Source organism: Sinocyclocheilus rhinocerous, unplaced genomic scaffold (genome assembly GCF_001515625.1).
Source record: "Sinocyclocheilus rhinocerous isolate Xijiao unplaced genomic scaffold, SAMN03320098_v1.1 scaffold1666, whole genome shotgun sequence".
NCBI lineage: Eukaryota > Metazoa > Chordata > Actinopteri > Cypriniformes > Cyprinidae > Sinocyclocheilus > Sinocyclocheilus rhinocerous.
The window spans coordinates 86,046-112,415 of NW_015628700.1; the positions used below are offsets into that span (position 1 = coordinate 86,046).

Consider the following 26,370-nt stretch of genomic DNA (forward strand, 5'->3'; position numbering starts at 1 on the left):
GTCAGACTGAATGTTTGTCGTCGTCATTTTGTAGATTTTATATGGTAGCCTGTACATTGTGTGAGTGTAGATATTATGAACGCAGCCATCTGTTTTGGTTATATCATAAATAAAAATCTTAAGAAAGAAAAATGGTTTGATGTCTGATGGTCTTACATGAATATTAAAAGTGAATTACATGAATATAAGAAGTTATTAATCCAGGGTTAAAGGCATAATTCACCCAAAAATGAAAATTCGCTGAAAAAGTCCTCTCCCGCAGGTCATCCAAGATGTAGTTGGGTTTATTTCTTCATCTGAAAAGATTTGGAGCAAAGGATGCTCTGCAGTGAATGGGTGCCGTCAGAATGAGAGTCCAAACAGCTGATTAAAAGTAATCCACACCACTCCAGTCCATCAGTGAACGTCTTGTGAAGTGAAAAGCTGTGTGTTTGTCAGAAACAAATCCATCTTTAACACATTTTTAACTTAAAACGAAAAAAAAATTAGTACTCAGTCCATACTATTGCTTCAAATTTTGTCTCGTCTGAATCGGGAGAGAAATCTGCACAGATCAAACACCATTTACAAGCCATAACGGCTCTAAACAAATATGTTTGTTGATTTTGATGTGAGAGAACTACAGTGGATGGACTTTTTCACTGGAGGAAGTGTTATTATGGATTATGGACTCGGATTTTAGCTGAAAGCAATGGTTTGCAGTTGAAATTGTCTTGATGGATTTAATTTACAATCACAGCTTTTCTCTTCACAAGACGTTAACTGATGGACTGGAGTGGTGTGGATTACTTGTAATGTTTTTATCAGCTGTTTGGACTCTCATTCTGACGGCACCCATTCACTGCAGAGGATCCATTGGTGAACAAGTGATGCAATGCTACATTTCACCCCATGAAGAAACAAACTCATCTACATCTTGGATGGCTTGAGGGTGGGTACATTTTCAGCTAATTTTGGGTAAACAATCCCTTTAATTGTAGTGTGAAAAACCAATCAAATCTTGATAAAAATGCATTTATTTACATACAAATTATTATTTCTGAAGTGCCCTTTTACATTATTTCGTTTGGAAGACAATGATTTTCAAACATTACAACAGTTCAAAATGGTGCCGATCAACTGAATCTGCACTACAGTTAATGTTACACACAAACACTAGAAATGAACCAGGCTTTAAGACCGCGTAGTTACTGCAAAAATAATGACAAAAACTGTGAGAGACACTCGTACTTTGATGCAAAAGGGAAAAACCTCTGCTGTTAATGTGAAGATCCATGTTCAGATCTCCAAAAGGTCGTGAAATCTTTTGCATTTGAAACCAATGGAACTTTGATCAAATGCGGTACTGTACAGTTAAACATTACAGTATTTATACATGTTTCCTGCTTTGCTCTATTAAGCACACAAAAAAACTTGAAATGGCACAGTCTCATAAAAATAGCTATCTTTTTGCATCAGAAAAAAAAGTCAGTAAGAAGCTGAATCATATCTACCAAGCTAACATTCACAATAATATTAATGGCAACATAATACACACACGCAAAAATAACATTGACAGTACTGGACACTTTTCACAGATAAGTCGCTCTGCAAGAGAAGTCTTGAACTCTACAGAGAAGTCCCAAATTCATATTTTTGCTGCAAGCAAATGTATCTTAGCATTATAATTCCAATGGACGCTTGATTTTGTTGAATATACACACTGCATGCACAGCATTTTGATGTGATGAAGAGATCGTGTATTTCATCTCACTCCACTCCAGTGAAATCCTTCGGAAGGAACAGTTGAAATTTCAGGCAGGAATCTGATGGTGGTCTCCAAAATCAAGTGAAATGTGAAATAGTCCTTAAAAGTGAAGCCAAAGATAGCAAAAGTCTTTCCATCCACATGTGGACATTTTTGGGATGCTCTGAAACTCCTATTGACCATTAAAAATCATACTTAAGGTCTCTTAAAAATGAGGTATGTCAGCTTTAGCTGATGTCAATTCAATTTAAGGACAGTTGATGCTGAATCTGACCAGGCTGAAGTCTTTTAGCTTAAACATACTGAATGTTAGAAATGCATGTGCTGGTGTTCATATTTCCGTTAATGTGATTTTGTAAGCCTCTGCGTAGTTCTCGATACTCAGGATAAATGTGTCCTCATTGGAGTAGTGCTCGATGATATTGTCGTCCATGTTCACCAGGATCCTGCAACGGAAAGAAGAAACAAAATCACAACAGGCTTATTAGCCGTCATCTGAATCTAACATGTCCTCTCATGATGTCGATTTTTTTTTTTTTTTTTTTTTTCAAGAAATCACGTACCCTTTCTTGCTCTTCTTGTAAATCTTGGCCATTCTGTCAATAGGAACACCGTACTTCTCTGAAATCTGTCGATATAAAAGAAATCATGACTAAATCATATATCAGTCATCACATCGGCAATGATCTGATAAATCTAGAAATCTTTGGAAATTTGTTCAGTATTCACTTAGATTTCATTACTTTGAATAAATGAATCTTTGCACTGAATCGATGCACTGTTTCATTTTGCACCTCTATTAATCAGTCATTTCGAGTAGATACTCACTGCATCCATGAGTCCTCTGAGAGTGGGCATCCGCAGCATCAGAGCGTCAAACACCTCATCCGACTCCTTCCTCACATACAGGAGCACTGTAAAAACACAACCTCTGCTTAGTGTCAGAGTAACTGGATTTAATTAGGTCATAGTTTGTTTTCATTTTAAGTCCACATTGTATTCAAATTCCATGCAGTCTTTAGAATGTAATGAGCAGAGCAGTGGGAATTCAGTGCTGCTGCACATGAAAATAAAACAGTAAAGTACAATCACCCCATACAGCTCTGGAAAAAATGAAGAGAATTCTCAGCTTTTCTGGATTTACTGGATTCACTAGGTGTGGGTTTGAGTAAAATGTTCATATTTCTTTTATTCTATAAAGGTTTGATAACATTTCTTTCAAATAAAAATATTGTAGCTTTTTCATTTATTGTTTGTCATTTTTGCAGAAGATGACAATTGGCCAGAAAATAAAAATAAACTAATGTTTTCATTTGTTGTGATTGGCAATCAGGGTTATTGCACCAAATATTGATTTCTTAACTCTTCTGAAGTTAAAACATTGTTATTGTGTTGTCTAAAGATGAATATAAACATGTCTGAAAACATGGCATCTTTTCTTTCTTATTTTGACCAATTGTCATTTTATGCGGGGAAAAAATGCTCTACATGACATTTTGATTTCAAATTGGGAAGAATAGTCATCAGTAGTTTACAGAATTTTTTTTTTTTTTTTAAAGATTTATTTTTGGCATTTTATGCCTTTTATTTAGATAGGACAGTAGGTCGACAGGAAGCGAAGTGGGTGAGAGAGAGAGGGGGGTGGGATCGGTAAAGGTCCACGATCCGGGACTCGAACTCGGGACACCCGAAGCGCAAAGGCGCTACATGTCGGCGTGCTGCCCATGAGGCCATTGGCACCGACAGTAATTTACGGAATTAAATACATAACTAAAAATCGTAAATCCAAAGAAACTGAGAATTTTCAAGTGGTCTCTTATTTTTTCCCATAGCTGTATTTAGAAATATTTTTTATGAAATATATATATTTTATTATTATTATTTATTTATTTTGCTACAACCAACACCAAATAGACCAAATTTTTCAGAAAATGGCTTTCCAACAATAGAATCCTACAGAACATATTCAGGAAAAAAATATATATATATTTTTAGGAAAACATTTTCTTGTTTTCTCAAGAATTGTTTATGGCCTGTGTGGGTGTCTTGAAACTGTTCTGTGAAACAGAGCAGAAAATACTATAATAATCTCAACTATTTTACCTTTTGGCGAATTGGTGGCTAATTCATCCCTACAATCTCATTTGTACATTATGTTCATGTTTCCTTTTTTCTAAAAATGTTTCGTCATCATACAGATTCACCTTGCAAAGCAGTTAGATTTCCCTGCGAGATGGGGTTCTTCAGCTGCAGATGTGTGTATGTATGAGCTCTGACCTCTCTTCTGTGTCTCCTCTCTGAGCTGTTTATGGGGCGGTGGACAGAAGTCCTCCTCAGACGGCCGGAACATCCTCTTCACCAGCACACTCCTAACACAAACACAAACTGACCAATCACATGATCAGATTCCTCTCAGCAGCCCAGCTAAACCTGAACGCAGTTACATCACTATTACAGGAAACGGCAATAACCGTGTACTTTAAGGGTACGTTTACACAAAGGATGTACAACAAATTCACATTTTCATAGTTCACACGGAGATGATACCTGTATCATTTTTTTAAAAAGTGCACGTTGAAACCCGTTTACAAAAGTTTGCAAGTCCCCCAAAACAGCATTGTCATGTAAATCAATGGCCAAAGTGCATAAAACGTTTCGTTTTTAGCTGAAAACGTTGTCATTAATTGACCCCCTTAATTACAATCATTACATTTTATTATTGACATCTCAAAAAATTTGAGAGTATAGATTAGAAATGTCAAAATACACAATTAATTTGTCCTTTTTGAGTGGTATGTGACTATTTCAATACTTTAAGTACTATTTATAAATGTTTGATGTGTAGAATATTATTTGTAAACAATGTATTTTATATACAATTTGTATATAGTTAAAATGTGATCAAATTACTTTTTTAAGTGAATGTGTATTATACTTTTACTGTAAATAATATACCTGAACCAGACAATTAAATCACTAATTATAAATATAATTACCAGCAATTAAATATGATTCATGTTATGGAGGTAATAACACTACAATTTTACAATGAATCTTTTTTTTTAATCAGACATGAGTGTTGATCATCACTTTTATTAATAAATATTCTCGAGGATCTCTGTAATCTACTATTGCATCAGTGCTAGTAGTTAATTATGAGCTGATGTGATGTTCACTTAGTTATAAGATTATCTTATTAATATTAATATCCCCAGGCAATCTACCTCATGAACAGGTAAATGTTCTCCCAATGTGCAATAACCGTATACTTATTTATCACCCTGCATCCTAGTACATCCCTACAACTTTTTTATATTCTATTCATATTCTATTTTATCTATAACACACCTGTACATTTTTTTTTTGTGTGTGTGGTTTATTTATACATATGTGTATTTTATTCGTATCTTATTGTTATTATCTGTGTATGAATACTGAGAGAAAGATCAAACTCACCCTTCGCGTTCAATTTCCTCTGTATTAAATGCAAACACCTGCGAAGAGTTGTGTACAAACGTTTGTAGGTTTATTACCTGTAGACATTCATAATCAAACACCTCTGTAACATTCAGAACGAGCCTAAAAATAGACACTCCAATGACCAGTTCAGCAGACATCACTCCTCCTGATAAACAAATGTCACCGAAGTATCCAAGACACACACATGAGGAAGGCAAGCGTGACCTTTCCTGCCGGGTTCTGAAAGGTCAGTCGCTCTCTAATAAGTTTCAGTCTCGTTAGACACACGACGGACCTCTAAGGTCTTCAGGACAGTTCTTTAATGAGCCTCAACAGCCTTTTTGAGATTTGAGGAAGCAAACGCGATGTGACTGCAATTACAGCCGTCTGCCAAAATGGCAGAGGACTTTCAACACAAAAGAGCTTGTGATCTGGTCATTGAGTGTGTTTTCAGACTGACTCATACCTGGCCTGCCCTCTGTAAGTTCCCGAAGTGCACATCCGGGATGAAGAGAACCGGCTGGGCATCCAAATCAGTCATCGTTTTAAAGAAGGTGGCGTCGCATTTTTTCGGGACGGAAACCGGCCCGACGCCTCCATCCTTTCCTGATGAGATGATGTCAGTTGTACATGTAAGAATGACTGTTATTGATGATAATAAAGGTGACTCATACTGGTTTCTGTCCAATCTAATGCTACCCAATACCACCTGCCACTAGCAATTATAGCACAGCACGATTCATGGCTGTGATGTAACTAAAGCCTCTTTATTTTCTAAAAAATGGGCAAACTTCATATCTCAATAGGAAATCATCAAAACAGGAAAAATAATTGTTTCTCAAATCAGTTCTTTTTACGCTTATTTTTTATGAATTGGAGACACTTTCAGTCAGACCTTTTGTCTTCTTGCGGTTCTGTTTCCTCTCCTCATCTCTGATCTTCCTCTCTGCTCCCTGAGCCGCACAAACACAGACAGGATGACAGAGAAAAGAGAAATTAGAAACACTAGCATGTCTGTGAGGACTGTGAAAAGTAACAATACTGAACAACCACAAGGTGGCGCTACAGTAACTGAGTTTGTAGACCAGAAACACGCCATGAAAGATGTCTAATGACCCACTAGGTAACAGCCCTTCACTGCTTATTAAAATAAGTGATCATGCATATAGAGTGCTGCAGGGATATTGCATTTTTGTAGGCCAAAACCCAGAAGCATTTTATCATTCAAGCATTTTAGCACTACTGGTTACATCGTCCTGAAGTCAATGGGATTTTGAATGGGTTTTAAGGTCTTCTACGACATAAAATACATCAGTGATTTTACTTGTCTTGAAAAAGGTGGTTGATAACAAGTGTCTAAATGTGACTGCAGAGGTTGTCGGGACATTAAATATCCTCACACTGAACAGATAAACTCATCTCAACACTAGTCGCTTTCACAGCCTCATTGTGTTTATAATCACACTCTTGCAAACTATTCTGACTCAAACTTTCAGGGAAATATTTTTTTAAATAACGACTGAATAAGTTATTGAAAGTTGGTTTAGTTTGTTTATAACCTATGCGTAGCTTTCTCTTTAAATCCTGGCGATTATATGTTTATGTATTATATGGGCATTGAAATTCATAAAAGCTCTGTTCATTTGTGAAGATTATCATGACAAACAAAATATGTAAGAATCGTAAACTCTTGTTAGTCACCATAATCTTGTTAGAGACCATTTTCTGCAATAATCCACAAGCCGATAAAAAAATACTTTTGGATTTTTGTAGAGGGAACCAGGATTATATGAATATCTAGGTTGGCCTAAAAAAAATATGTCATCATTGAAGATCTCTATTACTGCGCTCTTAAAGGGACAGTTCACCCAAAAATGAAAATTTGCTGTTAATTTACTTACTCTCAGGACAGTAAAGAAGTTTGCACACCAGACTCGTGAATGCACTTAGTTTGCCCGAGTCTATATATAACAGGTAATAATGTTGTAAATAATGCTCAGTTTCTTGCACAGACTGATCATTTACCTTCACAAGATCTCAATATATCATCAGGAGCCACTGGGATTAGTTTTGTGTTGCCTGTATGTGATTTTTGCCTCTCAAGGTGATGGTAGCCATTTACTTTTTATGATTTTTTTTTATGAGTCACCAAGCACCACAGATTCAGCTAAAGATCTTTACTGCTCTACTATAGAAAAAAAGTCACCTACATCTTGAATGGCTTGAGGGTGAGAAAATTAACAGCAAATTTTCATTTTTGGGTGAACTATTCCTTTAACTATTCCTTTTAAATCTCCACGACTGCTTCCACAGATACACAATCTCTGCATCCGAAATCGCACACTTCCCTACTTTATAGCATGCGAAAAATAGTATGTGAGGAGAGTAGTATGTCCAAATTCATAGTATTCGAAAAATAGTAGGCGAAAAGTACTCGGATGACCTACTTCTGCCACCCGGATTCTGAAGTGTGCATTCGATGGATATTTTACTATCCCATGAGGCCACGGGAGAGGATTTATGAATGTCTGTGAAGCGTCGCAACTGACGTAGGTAGGTCATGTGACAGTAACAACATGGTGGATGTAGTACGTCCGAATTTATTCTTACTACATAGAACTTTTTTTTTGAACAGTCGTGAAGTAAATTCAGGTTCAAATCTAGTACCTGCTCAGTATGCGATTTCGGACGCACCGCATATGTTGGAATACTATATGCATAGGTTCAAAGGTTAAAGGTCAAGGTTCACCTTATCACAGAAGACCTTGATCTGACAGTAGGCTCTGTGCAGGGGTTTGTTGCTGCGGTTGTTGTAGCTGTAGGTGTCAATCTGTATCATCAGAGGAAGACCCTTCACCCCCTTCTGAGAGGAGAAATCTGTGCTCAGACAGTTCACCGTGATGAAGATCTACCAATCAGAGAACAAGACAAAAACAGCTCCACGTGAAGATTCATGTTAAGAAAACAAGCGTGTTATAGTGGTGTCTGTCAGTGCAAAACTCTGCCACTGGGGGTGCTGTGGGAGATTGTTATGATATACGTGACCCTGGAGCACAAAACCAGTCTTAAGTCGCTGGGGTATATTTGTAGCAATAGCCAACAATATATTGTATGGGTCAAAATTATAGATTTTTCTTTTATGCCAAAAATCATTAGGATATTAAGTAAAGATCATGTTCCATGAAGATATTTCCTACCGTAAATATATTAAAACTTAATTTTTGATTAGTAATATGCATGGCTAAGAACTTCATTTGGACAACTTTAAAGGAGATTTTCTCAATATTTAGATTTTTTTGCACCCTCAGATTCCAGATTTTCAAATAGTTGTATCTCAGCCAAATATTGTCCTGCTTATTTCTTCAGCTTTCAGATGATGTATAAAACTTGACGCTTATGACTGGTTTTGTGGTCCATGGTCACATATACAGTAATATAGGTATCTAAATTCACGTGTAACAGACTGTTGCATAAGAACTGCCATATTCATATTTTCTAACAGCTTGTTCCGTTTTGACCTACGCAGTCCGTTGAAAGTGCACCTTGTTTTTCACCCACCATCCACCTACACACGCAAAACAGGTGCCTGCCTCAACACGTCTATCTGTACCACTGCTACGGAAAGCAACGCTCAGACTGCACACTAACCACTACGTAGTTTCATCTGCACAGAGTACTAAATCTTCCCGTTAAAGGAAATAGTTTTATATTAATGTAAGACCAAGTTTTAATCTTAAACGTCATCTTTTATTTTCAATTCCAAAGCAGTTTTCAGCCTCTGACTCCTCAAAGGTTTGGAAACAGAGTATTGCTCACTAAATATTTATGTGGTTAGTTATTAACAGTTTCATATAATCAACCATTACCAATGCCAGAGGACAAGGAGGAGGCCATCGTCAGGTGAAGCATGCATGAAAACTAAATTGGAGCACTTTATATGAATTAATACACTGACAAGGAATAGGAAAACCTTTCATTTCTAAGATGCCACCAGAGAACCCTCTAAGTAGCATGACTAATTATGAAAAGCATAACTTAATGTTTTGTCCAAAACATTTAACTCTGATAGAAATCTAACTGGGCTCATTCGGATTGGTTTAGAATTGGCATTCACTGCGCTGTCACTGCTGTTGAAATGTTTGGGTCAGTCCGATTAATTAGATTTTTTTTTTATTTTTTATTAATACTTATTTAGCAAGAATGCATTAAATTGATCAATAGTCACAGTAAATACATGACAGATTTCTAAGTCAAATAATACTGTAAATTAAATGTTCTATTCATCAAAGAATACTGCAAAAAAATATGGTTTACACAAAAATATGAAGCAGCAAAACTGTTTTCAACATTGATAATAATAAAAATGTTTCTTGAGCAGCAAATCAGCATATTACAGTGATTTCTGAAGGATCATGTGACACTGAAGACTGGAGTAATGATGCTGAAAATTCAGCTTTGCATCACAGGAATAAATTACATTTTATAAAATATTCAAATAGAAAACACTTTTTTGAAATTGTAATAATATTTCACAATATTACTGTTTTTCCTGTGTTTTTGATTAAATAAATGCAGCCTCAGGCAGCATAAGAGTCTTATGGTCCACAGCTGTGGACCACTCGTAAAATAAACTGAGCCCTTCAACAATGCAACAAGGACGTAATTTCCACCTCACAGATCAATGGCTCATGGAGACTCAGTTTATGGCTTCCCTCACTCCAGCCTGATGAGAAGAGCTTTAAAGGGGCTTGTAATAAAAGTCAAGAGTATGTTAGGTCAGAGAATGAGATGCTTATCAGATCAAACCAAGAGCATTTCACTCCCCAATGCATGCTTTTACATGAGCTTGGACTAAAAAAAAAACACTTAAATATCCTTTCAAGGGCGGCTGCATTGAGACATCACATAGTACACATTAATAGGTTTTACCAGAGTGAGTTGGTCCGATAAAGAAAATGTTTGTGCAGAGCGTTTATTTGAATATACTCCAGAGGCGAGTGTTTGAACTGAGCTGTATTGCAACAGAAGAGCCACAATAGGAGGGCAGGACTTTGCCTGTGAGGCTGGGAGGATCTGGACTCGGGTTTGTGTGCGTTTGGTACACAGACCTGGGCTATTTCCTACTCTCTGTAGCATACAGATGAAACCCGAAACCCCGGAGAAAATAGAGGTTTAAATTAATAGATGGGAATCAAACATCAGGCTATACAAGGCTCTTGGGGCATGTTCAACAACAGGCGTGTAAAATACACATATCAGATATCGTAACACTCCACCCTGTGTCTCAATAACATTTTGTGTATCACACACAATGGTGGTAGTGCACCTGAATGAGAGAAAAAATCATAGATGCACTAATGTAGTCGGACTGAAAACTGAACCTTTGGTTGAGTTAAACAACTACACCTGCCACTTCATCATCCACGATGACCATTAATGCAAGCAGGATGTCTATAAACCCAAAACACACACTGGAGGAGGTACTGATTGTAAATTGGCAGTGCCACATCAGAACTGTGAGCTCAAAGTCTTAGTGCTGGATGACTTACCTTGGCCTCCTCATTCACGTCCCAGGTAAAAGACACGGCATTGTAAGCAATTTCTTCAATATTCCCAATTGTGTTGAAGCTCTCTTTGTAGTCAGCTGTAGAGAGAACAGGAAAAGTCAGTTCTCGTACTTGCTGAAAAAACAACAACAAAGCAAACCAGGATATGTTGTGTTTTGGATACTAGGTTTACAGCTATGCACCACTAGCACCAGACCACAACTAACCTGCGTAAACCAGTCCAAACCAGCGTGCACTTCACCTACAGACTGATACTTGCACATCATCCACGATGACCATTAATGCAAGCAGGATGTCTATAAACCCAAAAAACACACTGGAGGAGGTACTGATTGTAAATTGGCAGTGCCACATCAGAACTGTGAGCTCAAAGTCTTACTGCTGGATGACTTACCTTGGCCTCCTCATTCACGTCCCAGGTAAAAGACACGGCATTGTAAGCGATTTCTTCAATATTCCCAATTGTGTTGAAGCTCTCTTTGTAGTCAGCTGTAGAGAGAACAGGAAAAGTCAGTTCTCGAACTTGCTGGAAATAAAAACAAAGCAAACCAGGATATGTTGTGTTTTAGATACTAAGTTTACAACTATGCACCACTAGCACTAGACCACAACTGCGTATACCAGTCCAGACCAGCATGCAATTCACCTGCAGACTGATGCTTGCAGCGGTAGAGGCATGTACAATTTCTATGGTGTACGATTAAATTTTGGGAGTAATGTACGAACAGCTCTGGCGAGTGTCGGAGAATGGCGAAATTAAAACAATGTCAATGCAAGTGGTTTTAAGACTGATAAGCTGAGTGTACATAAAACAGCACCCTTCCCTATTAGATAACTCTTATCTGTTTATGTAAACAAACATTTGCTTTTTTTAGTAGCCACTTGATAGGCCATTTATGACCACTCACACTTTAAGCATGTCTGTGATTCTGCCTAAACGCCATTACTTTATAGATTTACGTTAAGGACGGGTGATCTCATAACAGTTTCAATGGCTGGAGTCAGCCTGTCTATGCTAGTTTAGCTACGGCTGTTAACTTTAAATTCTTGACTGGTACTTTCTAAGTGTCTGTTTTGACGTCCACCAGGCTAAAAGTCTTGGGCTGCCCCTCAGTAAAGATTTTTCTAGTCAATTAATAGCTGTTCATTTAAGCCATGGGCATAGAATACGTGCTTTTACTAAAACATAAATCCGTCCCCCACATGTTTTCGGGCAAGTAGAGGTTTTTAATGGCCAGTGTGTATAAATCTAGATTTAAATGCAAAGAGAAAAGATAGGATTTAAATGCAAAGAGACAAGATAGTCTTTGCATGACCTCACGTTTTATTCATATCCAGAATGAGGCGATGTGAACATCATGGAGCTCTAAACACTCTCATGCAATGTATGTTTCATTCATACTCGAAGCCGGAGGGCGCTCTCGCACAGAGTGTCCAAAACAGACTCATAGAAGTAATAACTTGTGACATGCCAGGAAATCCGTACAAAGGCATCCAGCTATCACTGTCGCGAAGTTGAATAAAAAGCAGAAAGCAGAAACGTTTTTATGATTGCAACAATATATGGTTTATGTGTGTTTTTCAAGTCATCCCCAGGTAATAAATAAATAAAGTATATGAAAAATGCAGTGCTAATACAGAAGCCTATCCACCTTATTCTTCAACACGGAAGTAAGCCTATAGACAAGACTTCCGGTTCATTAGCCGTTGTAGGAAAATAATGAGAAAAATAACAATGTGCAGTAAACGGTAAAACTGTTTGCACTACAAACCAGTGTGTTCATGATTAAGATAATATGTTAAAATAATATGGTAAGACACCAATTTGCAATATCAAGCAGCAAAACAAGCTGTTTTGTACAGCTAAAAATAGCTGGACGCGAATGACACCGGAAGCCAGACCCATAACATTTACAAATGGCCGCGCCTGCTCTTACGGGAAAAAAAGCTGGATTAAACCTATAAAATATATTTTTCTTTTTTATGGGAAAAAAAGTGTTTGTAGTATGTAAACCAATCATAAAACTGTCATTAGGAAAATATAGGAAAAATTATTATAGAATAAAAGATGACCCAGATTTAAGCCATTAGTCGACTAATCGAATAATTATTACTTTAATTACTTAAATATATACTTAGAAGGCCTTTAATATAGGCTATAGCCTATTCTGCTTTCAAGCGGACATATAAAGCTTGCCACAAAGCACCTGCAAAAGTAATGACTATGAATGTGTCGGTAAAAATAGCAAGGGGATATTTTAATTGTTTATTAATATACTAGTGTTTTCTGAGTCAGTGTGTCGTTGAAGATGAAGTTGTACAGTGACGTGCCTTCAGAAAGAAATGCAACTTTCATATGGATTACATAATGAGAGAATATTTGTTTTTGATTTGAATTGGTTTGTTTAAAAGTAGACATTTCAAGCTTTCTATAGATATATTTCTCATGTCTGTGAGGCAAGAATCCCATACACTGAGTTTCAGTTCATTTTTGTGACGCGCTCCAGTTCACGGAGACCGAGACGGCAGAAAGTGCATCCTGTTTGTTTTCTTTATTTTACAAAAGCGTGTCGTTGAAGATGAAGTTGTACAGTGACGTGCCTTCAGAAAGAAATGCAACTTTCATATGGATTACATAATGAGAGAATATTTGTTTTTGATTTGAATTGGTTTGTTTAAAAGTAGACATTTCAAGCTTTCTATAGATATATTTCTCATGTCTGTGAGGCAAGAATCCCATACACTGAGTTTCAGTTCATTTTTGTGACGCGCTCCAGTTCACGGAGACCGAGATTTATATGCATGCATTTGTGTGTGCGCAAAGAAGTCCCTTGAGCAAAAACTGTGTCACAAAGAGACAAAGAATATATTTATTATAGTCCAGTTTTCAAGTTTGAAGTGTTAGATTCTTTTGTTAATGTGTTGAATAAAATCTAGTCAAATTTACTCCAGTTTTTTTATTTGTACTCTATTTAAATTCTATTTACAAGCTCTCAGCACACAGTAATGCTTAATAACTGCAATTTATTGAAAGCCAATTGTTTTCTGTTTTCTGTTTCGGGTTCTAAAGGAATAAGACTACAGATTCAACTAGGAAGGAAATCTGTCCGAATGTCAAAATTACCTCTGTAAAAAGATCTGTGGCCGGTTGCATAAACTACTTAAGACTAGTCTTAAAAGTTAGTCATCAAATTTTTTTCTTCAAGACTGCCCTAGTAAAAAAGTAATATATGTAAAATGTTTATTTCATGCTAAGTATAGTTCAGATCTATTAACATATTTACTGACATATCGCTTGAGACTTACTGCTACAAAAATTATAATTATTATTTGGAGAACTACTTGTGCACAATGTAATATTAAGCCTAAAATGTGTTTTAATGTCACTATTGATGAGGATTGTATGATCTTTGAATAATATCGGTCTTTAAATGTTAGATGTTTAAAGTGTACCAAAAGTACACTTGCAGTAGTTCCACTTTAGCACAATCAAATATACTTCAGTATATCTTTATTTGGACCTCAGCACTACTTCTGCACAATTAAAGTGCATAAAGTACAAAATTAGTTGTTACAATTTAGCAGACTTTAAATATACCAGTTTAGTATACCAAAAGTACAACTGCAGGGTATTTTTATTAAGCACATGAATATGTGAATGTATTTGTAGTATACTTAGCATGCAATAAATTCATTTCAAATACATTTTAGTTTATTTATTTTCCACTAGATTGGTCATAACTTTTTAAAGTCAGTTTGGATAAAAACACAGATTGGTCTAATTTGAATCTGAAAAGTTAGACTGATTACCCTTTGGTAAACTGCTAGTGCTAGTTAGTCAAACTAGTTTTTAAGACACAGTCTTAACATGGTGACAGTGTTTAGGCAACTGGCCCCTGTATCTATCTGTAAAAAAAAATCTCAGGGTAAACTCTCTCGTTAAATTGTGTATAATCTGTGTGTATAGCCATTTAGCAACCAGTACCCATTAGCTGAGCAGAGGGAAACCAAGAGGAACCAATCTCCTGAGAGCCCTGAGGGCTTCTGGGATGTAAGGCACCATCAGTCTTCAAACTAGCGGCGGATGCACAATGAACCATTTTAGAGGCAAGACGTGCTTTCGTCATAGGGCGACTCAGACCAAAATGTGTTGAGTAGTAGCTTGGTTAATGATTTTTGAGAAAAAAATTATACATAATCGACATCAGTACAAGAACACAAATGCTTTTAGCTATGCAAACTCAATCTCACGCATCGCTGCATTAAAAAATATTTACTCTTTCACATCAACTACAGTTTGAAGATAATCTTGCTGCTGATATACTTATAGCTATAGCAACCTGTTCTGTTTAATGCAGGGCTGTCCAATCCTTCACCTGTTTGCCACTGTCCTGCAGAGTTTAGCTCCAATCCTTATCAAACACACCCAAACTAGCTAATCAAGGATTAGTAGAAACTTCCAGGCAAGTGTGTTAGAGCAGAGCTAACTTTCTGCAGACTTCATTTCCAACCCTGCTCTAACACACTTGCCTGTTATTTTCTAATAATTCTTATGCAGGATTAGACAGCCCTGGGTTAAATGAACTGGGGTAAGTTGGCAATGCCTGATCCAAGATCAAGCCTAAACTTTGACCTCAGTAATGGAGAGGAAGCCTCACCGATGTCCAGAACCCTCTGCTTTGCCGTGTGCTGGCGAGAGTGCCAATACTTCCAGTACTTGAGCTGCTCATCGCGGTTCTTATCTTCACTGAATACAACCATGATGACACTCTGATAGAGGAAATTAGAGAAAGGAGGTTAACAGAGGTTATCACAGTCCACTCAATTACTTCATGCCTGTTCCAAAACATCAAGAGCCGACTAGTATTGTTACTACCATAACAAGAATGGAAGATATAGTCATACGTTAGGCCGTGTGTCCACCAAAGCGTTTATAGCCAGCTGAAAACACCAGGCACTCTTGCTATGCTATGGAATATTCGCAGAAGTAATGTGGCAGACGCATCGTGAATTAAATGTTACAAGCATTATTTTTTTTATCAAAATTCATAGTAGTCTGGGAATCCCGTCTGGTACAGACATGAATACTCTGAGACAAGAAATATTAACGTCTCCTCCATTGTTGTTTAGTTGTAGTAACGTGTGACAGGTTGGTCAGTGTGGAATTAGTCCCGCCCCTCCTCCACTGTGATTGGACGTCTGACTAAAAAGTGACAGTGATGACAGTTTATCCAAACTTGAACATTCTACAACTCTGCACCGAGAGAAAAACGCCCAAGCGTTCAGCATGAAAAAGACACTTAGCGCTCGTCACGCTGCTGGCATTTAAAAAAAAAACATTGAAAACAATTTTTTTAAATATGCTAGCTTTGGGGAAAAAACACTTTGGTGGACACATGGCCTTACTGTTCAAATGTCTGGGATTGCTAAGATGTTTTGATGAAAGTCTCAAGGTCTCACCAAAGCTGCATTAATTTGATCAAAAACACAGTAAAAACAGTATTATTGTGAAATATTATTACTAATTAACATAACTTTTCTTGTTTAATATATTTTTTAAAGTTATTTATTCCTGATGCATTTTTTCCAGATTATTTGATAAATAGGAAATTCAAAAGAACAGCATTTATTTTAAATAGAAATCTTTTACGTTATAGATGTCTTTACTGTCACTTTCGATTAATTGAATGTTCTTGTCTTGCTGAATAAAACCATTAATTTCTTTAAAAAAATCATACTGACACCAAACTTTTGAACTATCATAGTTTTATCTACAAATTGATTTAGAGCTAAAAAATCACTTAAAATGTTTAATAGAAATTAATTACATATGCCAATTATTAATCAACGCTCCCAAATTCAATTATACAATGTCAAGCTCCTTCGGTTATCTGGTTTGGTAGAAGAAGGCAGGCCTACACACTCACCCTCACTTTGCTGATGGGATGTCGGAGGCGTTTATTGGCACTTGTCTCATTCAGTGTAATAGCATAGAACTGGCCTTTGTTCAGGTAGGTCATAGGCCCTTCACCCTGCTTCAGCCGCAACGACCTGCTGGCCTCGAGTGTGTACTGGAAGGTGTCTCTGTTGAACAGCGTGTTTTTCAGGTATGTGAGAGCTGATTCGTCATAACATTACAAGCCTAATGGTGTACACTACCAGTCAAATGATTTTGAACAGTAAGATTTTTAATGTTTTTTAAAGAATTCTCTTTTGCTCTCCAAGCCTCCATTTATTTGATTCAAAATACAGCAAAAGCTGTAATATTGTGAATTATTTTTACTATTTAAAATAGCTACTTTGTATTTGAATATATTTTAAAATGTAATTTATTCCTGTGATGCAAAGCTGAATTTTCAGCATCATTACTCCAGTCTTCAGTGTCACATGATCCTTCAGAAATCATTCTAATATGCTGATTTGCTGCTCAAGAAACATTTCTGATTATTATTATTATCAATATTTAAAACAGTTGAGTACATTTTTTTCAGGATTCTTTGATGAATAGAAAGATTTAAAGATCAGCATTTATCTGAAATAAAAATATTTTGTAACATTATACACTATACCATTCAAAAGCTTGGAGTCTTTTTTTTTTTAACATATTTACTGACATATCGCTTGAGACTTACTGCTACAAAAATTATAATTATTATTTGGAGAACTACTTGTGCACAATGTAATATTAAGCCTAAAATGTGTTTTAATGTCACTATTGATGAGGATTGTATGATCTTTGAATAATATCGGTCTTTAAATGTTAGATGTTTAAAGTGTACCAAAAGTACACTTGCAGTAGTTCCACTTTAGCACAATCAAATATACTTCAGTATATCTTTATTTGGACCTCAGCACTACTTCTGCACAATTAAAGTGCATAAAGTACAAAATTAGTTGTTACAATTTAGCAGACTTTAAATATACCAGTTTAGTATACCAAAAGTACAACTGCAGGGTATTTTTATTAAGCACATGAATATGTGAATGTATTTGTAGTATACTTAGCATGCAATAAATTCATTTCAAATACATTTTAGTTTATTTATTTTCCACTAGATTGGTCATAACTTTTTAAAGTCAGTTTGGATAAAAACACAGATTGGTCTAATTTGAATCTGAAAAGTTAGACTGATTACCCTTTGGTAAACTGCTAGTGCTAGTTAGTCAAACTAGTTTTTAAGACACAGTCTTAACATGGTGACAGTGTTTAGGCAACTGGCCCCTGTATCTATCTGTAAAAAAAAATCTCAGGGTAAACTCTCTCGTTAAATTGTGTATAATCTGTGTGTATAGCCATTTAGCAACCAGTACCCATTAGCTGAGCAGAGGGAAACCAAGAGGAACCAATCTCCTGAGAGCCCTGAGGGCTTCTGGGATGTAAGGCACCATCAGTCTTCAAACTAGCGGCGGATGCACAATGAACCATTTTAGAGGCAAGACGTGCTTTCGTCATAGGGCGACTCAGACCAAAATGTGTTGAGTAGTAGCTTGGTTAATGATTTTTGAGAAAAAAATTATACATAATCGACATCAGTACAAGAACACAAATGCTTTTAGCTATGCAAACTCAATCTCACGCATCGCTGCATTAAAAAATATTTACTCTTTCACATCAACTACAGTTTGAAGATAATCTTGCTGCTGATATACTTATAGCTATAGCAACCTGTTCTGTTTAATGCAGGGCTGTCCAATCCTTCACCTGTTTGCCACTGTCCTGCAGAGTTTAGCTCCAATCCTTATCAAACACACCCAAACTAGCTAATCAAGGATTAGTAGAAACTTCCAGGCAAGTGTGTTAGAGCAGAGCTAACTTTCTGCAGACTTCATTTCCAACCCTGCTCTAACACACTTGCCTGTTATTTTCTAATAATTCTTATGCAGGATTAGACAGCCCTGGGTTAAATGAACTGGGGTAAGTTGGCAATGCCTGATCCAAGATCAAGCCTAAACTTTGACCTCAGTAATGGAGAGGAAGCCTCACCGATGTCCAGAACCCTCTGCTTTGCCGTGTGCTGGCGAGAGTGCCAATACTTCCAGTACTTGAGCTGCTCATCGCGGTTCTTATCTTCACTGAATACAACCATGATGACACTCTGATAGAGGAAATTAGAGAAAGGAGGTTAACAGAGGTTATCACAGTCCACTCAATTACTTCATGCCTGTTCCAAAACATCAAGAGCTGACTAGTATTGTTATTACCATAACAAGAATGGAAGATATAGTCATACGTTAGGCCGTGTGTCCACCAAAGCGTTTATAGCCAGCTGAAAACACCAGGCACTCTTGCTATGCTATGGAATATTCGCAGAAGTAATGTGGCAGACGCATCGTGAATTAAATGTTACAAGCATTATTTTTTTTATCAAAATTCATAGTAGTCTGGGAATCCCGTCTGGTACAGACATGAATACTCTGAGACAAGAAATATTAACGTCTCCTCCATTGTTGTTTAGTTGTAGTAACGTGTGACAGGTTGGTCAGTGTGGAATTAGTCCCGCCCCTCCTCCACTGTGATTGGACGTCTGACTAAAAAGTGACAGTGATGACAGTTTATCCAAACTTGAACATTCTACAACTCTGCACCGAGAGAAAAACGCCCAAGCGTTCAGCATGAAAAAGACACTTAGCGCTCGTCACGCTGCTGGCATTTAAAAAAAAAACATTGAAAACAATTTTTTTAAATATGCTAGCTTTGGGGAAAAAACACTTTGGTGGACACATGGCCTTACTGTTCAAATGTCTGGGATTGCTAAGATGTTTTGATGAAAGTCTCAAGGTCTCACCAAAGCTGCATTAATTTGATCAAAAACACAGTAAAAACAGTATTATTGTGAAATATTATTACTAATTAACATAACTTTTCTTGTTTAATATATTTTTTAAAGTTATTTATTCCTGATGCATTTTTTCCAGATTATTTGATAAATAGGAAATTCAAAAGAACAGCATTTATTTTAAATAGAAATCTTTTACGTTATAGATGTCTTTACTGTCACTTTCGATTAATTGAATGTTCTTGTCTTGCTGAATAAAACCATTAATTTCTTTAAAAAAATCATACTGACACCAAACTTTTGAACTATCATAGTTTTATCTACAAATTGATTTAGAGCTAAAAAATCACTTAAAATGTTTAATAGAAATTAATTACATATGCCAATTATTAATCAACGCTCCCAAATTCAATTATACAATGTCAAGCTCCTTCGGTTATCTGGTTTGGTAGAAGAAGGCAGGCCTACACACTCACCCTCACTTTGCTGATGGGATGTCGGAGGCGTTTATTGGCACTTGTCTCATTCAGTGTAATAGCATAGAACTGGCCTTTGTTCAGGTAGGTCATAGGCCCTTCACCCTGCTTCAGCCGCAACGACCTGCTGGCCTCGAGTGTGTACTGGAAGGTGTCTCTGTTGAACAGCGTGTTTTTCAGGTATGTGAGAGCTGATTCGTCATAACATTACAAGCCTAATGGTGTACACTACCAGTCAAATGATTTTGAACAGTAAGATTTTTAATGTTTTTTAAAGAATTCTCTTTTGCTCACCAAGCCTCCATTTATTTGATTCAAAATACAGCAAAAGCTGTAATATTGTGAATTATTTTTACTATTTAAAATAGCTGCTTTGTATTGTAATATATTTTAAAATGTAATTTATTCCTGTGATGCAAAGCTGAATTTTCAGCATCATTACTCCAGTTTTCAGTGTCACATGATACTTCAGAAATCATCCTAATATGCTGATTTGCTGCTCAAGAAACATTTCTGATTATTATTATTATCAATATTTAAACTTCAGAAATCATTCTAATATGCTGATTTGCTGATTATCAATATTTAAAACAGTTGAGTACATTTCAGTGTTCTTTGATGAATAGAAAGATCCAAAGATCAGCATTTATCTGAAATAAAAATATTTTGTAACATTATACACTATACCATTCAAAAGCTTGGAGTCTTTTTTTTTTTGGAGGGGGGGATTATAGAAATTAATACTTTTATTTAGCAAGGATGCTTTAAATTGATCAAAAGTGATGATAAAGACATCTTCTAAACATTCAATTTGTCACAGAAACCTGAAAAAAATTCTACTCAGCTGTTTTCAACATAATAATAATAATAATAATAATAAATGTTTTTTGAGCAGCAAATCAGAATATTTGAATGATTTCTGAAGGATCATGTGACTGGAGTAATGATGCTAAAAATTCAGCTTTGAAATCACAGGAATAAATTACATTTTAAAATATATTCAAATTGAAAACAGTTATTTTAAACAGTAAAAAATATTTCAAAACGTTACTATTTTTGCTGTACTTTGGATCAAATAAATGCAAGCGTGGTGAGCAGAAGAGACTTCTTTAAAAAACATTAAAAATCTTACCATTCAAAATCTTTTGACTGGTAGTGTACATTATTTCCATATAGCTCACTTGGTTACAACAAACAAGCAAACACTTACAACATCTCCGACTGGTCAAATATAAAGTCATCGGCTCCAAGCGACGATGGCCGGTACTTCTGCATCAAAGAAACAATCTGCCATTGATTAAATCCAAGTTTTATAACAAATGATTCATAATCACCAAATATCAATCTGCTCTCACTTCATTGCTGTCTTCCTCATAGGTGCTATCTGGGCTACTCCGATGGTCATCCTTCCCGTATCCACTGTGACACACAGTTGAGGTGTCAAACGAGTGGGTCTGCTCACAGATGACCCGCATCGGTTCCTCTCCTGCTGTCCTGTAGTGAACCCCCGAAGCCATGAAAACAGGAGTGTACGCCTCAGCCTTCACCACCGCAGCGGTCCCGCTCTCTCCCGCAGACACGCTGTACTGCTCCCGTTTGGTGTCCTGGTGATCCGTGGTGAGCGACAGATTAACAGGCACTGATTTCAGGACCTGGACGTGATTATCCACTGTCTCCGGCTCCATCTGACTGCTGCTTCCCACTGTAGTGTTCCTGAGGCAGCATGAAAGCATAAGAGATGAAAAGCTGAAATAAGTCCATTTATTCAACTCCATATTTATCATCGCTTTAATCATTTCTCTGACCTCTTTTCTGGTTCCTCTGACATTTCAACCACTTTACTGATGGGCAAAACTCTCTTATCTTTGGGCACCTGTAGAAGATAATACATCAATATACAGCAGCGCTGATAGTATCGTAGGCACTGTTACACTCATAATTGCTTGAATAGAGATTTAGCACTACATAGAGATAAACTGAAAACATCCTGATTGTCTTCCGCCATGCAACTTCCATATCAGATCAGCAAAGAAGCATAATGTCATCATGTCTTTACTGTGCTTGTATGTTTTGGCTAATGAGGTGTAAGCTATAAAGTTGTACTTGGTTGCACTGGCAATGATATAATTATGTTTTTGTTCATTAGTCAAGAAACTGTGGATGAAAAATGATGGAAAGTAAGTATAAGTGTAAAAGTAACCATGTGGCATGTTGATATCTCTAAATGCTGCTGCATTCATTTTACCCAAAATACCAAAAATAATAATTTCACTGGGACATAAATGCACTGAAAACTGCAATCATTATCAAAAACTTGCATCTTAATCAAAAATAAATCATTATAAGGATGGACTGGATGGACTTTACTGTCTGAACCTCACAAAAAAGCTGTCATATGAATTGAAATATAGTGCAAAAGTTGCAAAAAATTAATCATGGCATAGTTTATTATGAATAAGTATATACGTTTTTGCATTCATTTGATTTTATTTAATCATATTTTCAAAATGTATTCATTTAAATTCAAATTAAAAAGTAGCAACCGTGGAACAAGCTAAATTCAATTAGTTAAAATGAGTAAGACTGGTTTACATGTAATAAATTGGATTATTGATGAAAAATACACAAACGTGGTTATTATTTGTACTATTACTTAATTCTCTTTCTTATGCAACTCAGTTATGCGTGACTAACATTTTATAGTTTATATGTTTATGTTAAAACTGTAATCCAAATGGATGTCAATTTTGTAGTTATAAATCCTTTTTGACTATATAGTGCTTTAATGGTTATTTTGGGAGCTTGATACTGTTACTATCCACTTTCATTGCATGGAAATGAGCAGCTTGAACATTCTGCTGAACTTCTCTTTTTGTGTTCCACCAAAGAAAGAAAAGTTTCGAACACCATTAAGGTGAATAAATGATGATGAACACATGATTAATGTGAAGACGGTGAGAGACTCAGCTGATGTCCCTGACCTTGTAGTACTCATAGAGGAGCCCCAGGGCGGCAGCACTGTCTTCGTCTCCATTGATGCTCATCATGGCTTTGGTGGCCGCAGTAAGAGGATTCTCCAGGTAAGACCTCCAGGCCTCATCCTCACTGGTGTAGGCCCGGCGCGGGTTGAAGGACGGCTCATTGGGCACCACTACAACCAGCCTCTTACTGGGACACACACACACACACACAACAGTATATCAGCACACTAGCAAACAGAAACACAGACACAAATGATCCCGCTGATAAAGCTTCATGTAAAAGCTCTATTTTGCATACTGATGAAAACAAACCTGCACACTGCACCTTTTGTGAGTGTGATGTATAGTGCATTGATGCCAGGCATATCTAACCAACCAAACACTGACAGAAGTCCTTCTGCATTTTACTGCCTGACAAACAACTTCAGCTACAATGCAGTGACACATGACATGAGGAAGTGCCACTGCTGTCTCTAGTCTCCTTATTTGATATCATACGATATTAAATCTATATCTGGCTGCTTTCATTCTTCAGAATCATGGACAAGATATTCAGCAACATACTGTGGTCTCAAAATGTTTTTTGGCTACACCTAAAAAGAAATATACAATAACACTGGGGCCACAATAAAAATGTAATAACACAAGAATTATAAAAATGATGTCACTAAACATTTTATTGAATGGTTATTCTCTATGCTTTTTAAATTCATCTTAAATGTTCATGATTCATCTGAACAGTTCTGAGGCTGAATTACATTTTTATTTTTGTTTATTTATTTTTCATATAAGAGGTTTCTTGTCCATTGTCTATTTGTTAACTGGGATTTATGGACATTTGTTTGGTAACAAATCATGTTTTATTCATTTTAATTTTTTTTTTTAATTTTAATTTTAATTTATTTTAATTAATTTTTTATTTATTGAGTTAAAAACTGACCATGCCTCCTCAGAATTGGTGCAGAAGGTTTACAGTGAAATCTATAATTCAGCAGATTCATAATCTATTGTTTTTATTACATTTTTTAATTAAAAACATTTACTGTATATAAAACATAGAATTCAAATGAAATTCAGATGTATCCCTTTGACTTTGATTCTGTTATTTTAATTTGTCTGTTAATGTTCAGTTATAAGTAAGTTATAAAGTAAGTCAAAATTTCTTTACCCCAGTAATGGGTGAGAAATTCACGATTTTAAATGTTGTGCTATAAATATATTCACAGAATCTAAAAGTATGGTAACAAATCATGTTTTATTCATTTTAATTTTATTTTTAAATTTTAATTTTAATTTATTTTAATTAATTTTTTATTTATTGAGTTAAAAACTGACCATGCCTCCTCAGAATTGGTGCAGAAGGTTTACAGTGAAATCTATAATTCAGCAGATTCATAATCTATTGTTTTTATTACATTTTTTAATTAAAAACATTTACTGTATATAAAACATAGAATTCAAATGAAATTCAGATGTATCCCTTTGACTTTGATTCTGTTATTTTAATTTGTCTGTTAATGTTCAGTTATAAGTAAGTTATAAAGTAAGTCAAAATTTCTTTACCCCAGTAATGGGTGAGAAATTCACGATTTTAAATGTTGTGCTATAAATATATTCACAGAATCTAAAAGTAAATCTCAGTTGGGTTCACTTTAGTTTACTGAACATGTTCTAAAAATGTAATTGTCCTAGTAGTGACGTCTTCACAACACAATAGTCATTCATTGGCAAACACACGAGATGTACACACAAGCAGTGAACACAGAGCATGTACTCCTGTGGGCTCTTTCACTGGAAAAGAATGGGTAGAATATGGTAAAGTGGGACATTTGAGCTTATTCATCTTTAGCGTTATGTATATATTTTTTAAAAATCAGGATATGGGATGACATTAAATAGTGTCCTTAGAAATCATTTTTGTTATTTGGAATGCAGTGTAAAACAAGGTACATATTCTGAGGCAAATCATGTTGAGGTTACAAAGGAGCAAAATATTTTGTGATGCATTCTGGTTATAAGGTAATTACACTTTTTGTATTTAATATTTCTGTATAGTGTAGGTGATTAAGTATTTACTATAGTTTAGTGTGAGGAGCTAAATCATCTTAAACATGCATTCGCCCTATAACTGTCACCCGTCCCCTCTGTGGGACCCCTACGTTTATTTCACTATATTACAATTAAATCCTAATTCTACTATTTAAATCTCAAAATTCATCCTTTGAAACCCATTTTAAAATCAAACATTGCATTACCATGAAAATGGTGCATCAATATCATGTTACAAAATGTTTTCGTTCATGAATTATAAAAAATTAAGTTTGGATCGTGCACTTTCACGTCTATGTTCAAAAATGTGAGTGACAGTTAAGGGGTTAATTGGAATAGCACATGAATTAAGCTCCATGTAATTCTTTGACACATAGAAATTAGATGTCTGAGAGGTGCAAGACCCATATTATGACCAGGCAACAACCCTTAAGAGACAAAATGTGTTTTAATCACCATAAACATAAATAACCTGGTTGTTACTATGAAGGACACAATCGATCTGAACACTGCATAGATTAAAACAATCGACATAAAACAATCTTTTCAAACCTCGCATAAGACACACACTGTGTGTATTAAAACTAAAAACAAAAAAAAACGTAGTATCGTGACGCTTCTAGGTTAGGATGATCGTCAACGATCTACATATAAAAAACAATAACGAAATAATACAGCACAAAAATAAATTAATAAATAAACTCTTTATTTTTAGTAAAAACATGCCTGTAGCAAATAAACCTTTCCTTTGATGTGTAAATGAATAGGAATGAATTTCAGGTAGCTTATATTCAAGGTGTTTCCTTCGTGAAAAATGGCGTTTTGACCGCAAAAAAACTTTCCTCATGCGGTGGTATTTATGAATAAAAACCACAATAAACCAAACAAAACCTGTATAACATTATACGCCGTCAACGTAATTAATGCAACCATAAAATAAGGTTTTGAGCGTATGAGTAAAATATTAAACTTTTCTGAAAGTAAAAACGCAGAATGGCACTCGGTGGCGTTCCGATACTTGTGTTGAGGTAAGATTGTGTCGCAGTCCTGACTCTTACCTGTCTGCCTCCTGTGACATATTTCTCTTCCTCCGCGGTTCTTCCTTGTGAAACTGGACTTTCAAGTCGGTGCAGGTAACAGAAGACAGAGCGCGAGAGAGAGATGCCAGAACCCGGGCTACAGGTAAATCGACTTTTCCCTCTCTGCTTATTTCTCAAGGGCTGAAGGAGCAGGTAGGAAACACCTGAGCACCCAGTGCCGTCCTTCCCGAAGATTTCAACCTGTGATTTATAAATACAAAATCTATATGTTTTT

At 36.0% G+C, this 26,370-nt stretch overlaps 1 protein-coding gene across 1 annotated transcript; it reads right to left on the bottom strand.

The window, feature by feature from the left end:
* Positions 1 to 909: 909 nt before the first annotated feature.
* Positions 910 to 26,370, bottom strand: LOC107738316 (grainyhead-like protein 2 homolog). The gene is made up of 16 exons (XM_016550052.1): positions 26,115 to 26,370; positions 23,008 to 23,194; positions 21,832 to 21,899; positions 21,382 to 21,739; positions 21,237 to 21,295; positions 20,027 to 20,183; positions 18,758 to 18,869; positions 11,168 to 11,262; positions 7,956 to 8,114; positions 6,102 to 6,159; positions 5,673 to 5,812; positions 5,204 to 5,241; positions 4,025 to 4,116; positions 2,576 to 2,661; positions 2,311 to 2,375; positions 910 to 2,193 (listed from the first exon to the last, which is right to left on the bottom strand). The coding sequence occupies exons 1-16, from the start codon at positions 26,132 to 26,134 to the stop codon at positions 2,079 to 2,081; spliced, it is 1,809 nt and encodes a 602-aa protein (XP_016405538.1). The 5' UTR covers positions 26,135 to 26,370; the 3' UTR covers positions 910 to 2,078.

Excerpts from the sequence above, each read along its gene's own strand:
- LOC107738316 (XM_016550052.1), bottom strand. The coding sequence starts at position 26,134 with ATGTCACAGGAGGCAGACAG. Across the intron at positions 21,900-23,007 it reads TCCTCTATGAGTACTACAAG|GTGCCCAAAGATAAGAGAGT; the intron begins GTCAGGGACATC and ends TATCTTCTACAG. Across the intron at positions 21,740-21,831 it reads TCAGAGGAACCAGAAAAGAG|GAACACTACAGTGGGAAGCA; the intron begins GTCAGAGAAATG and ends ATGCTGCCTCAG.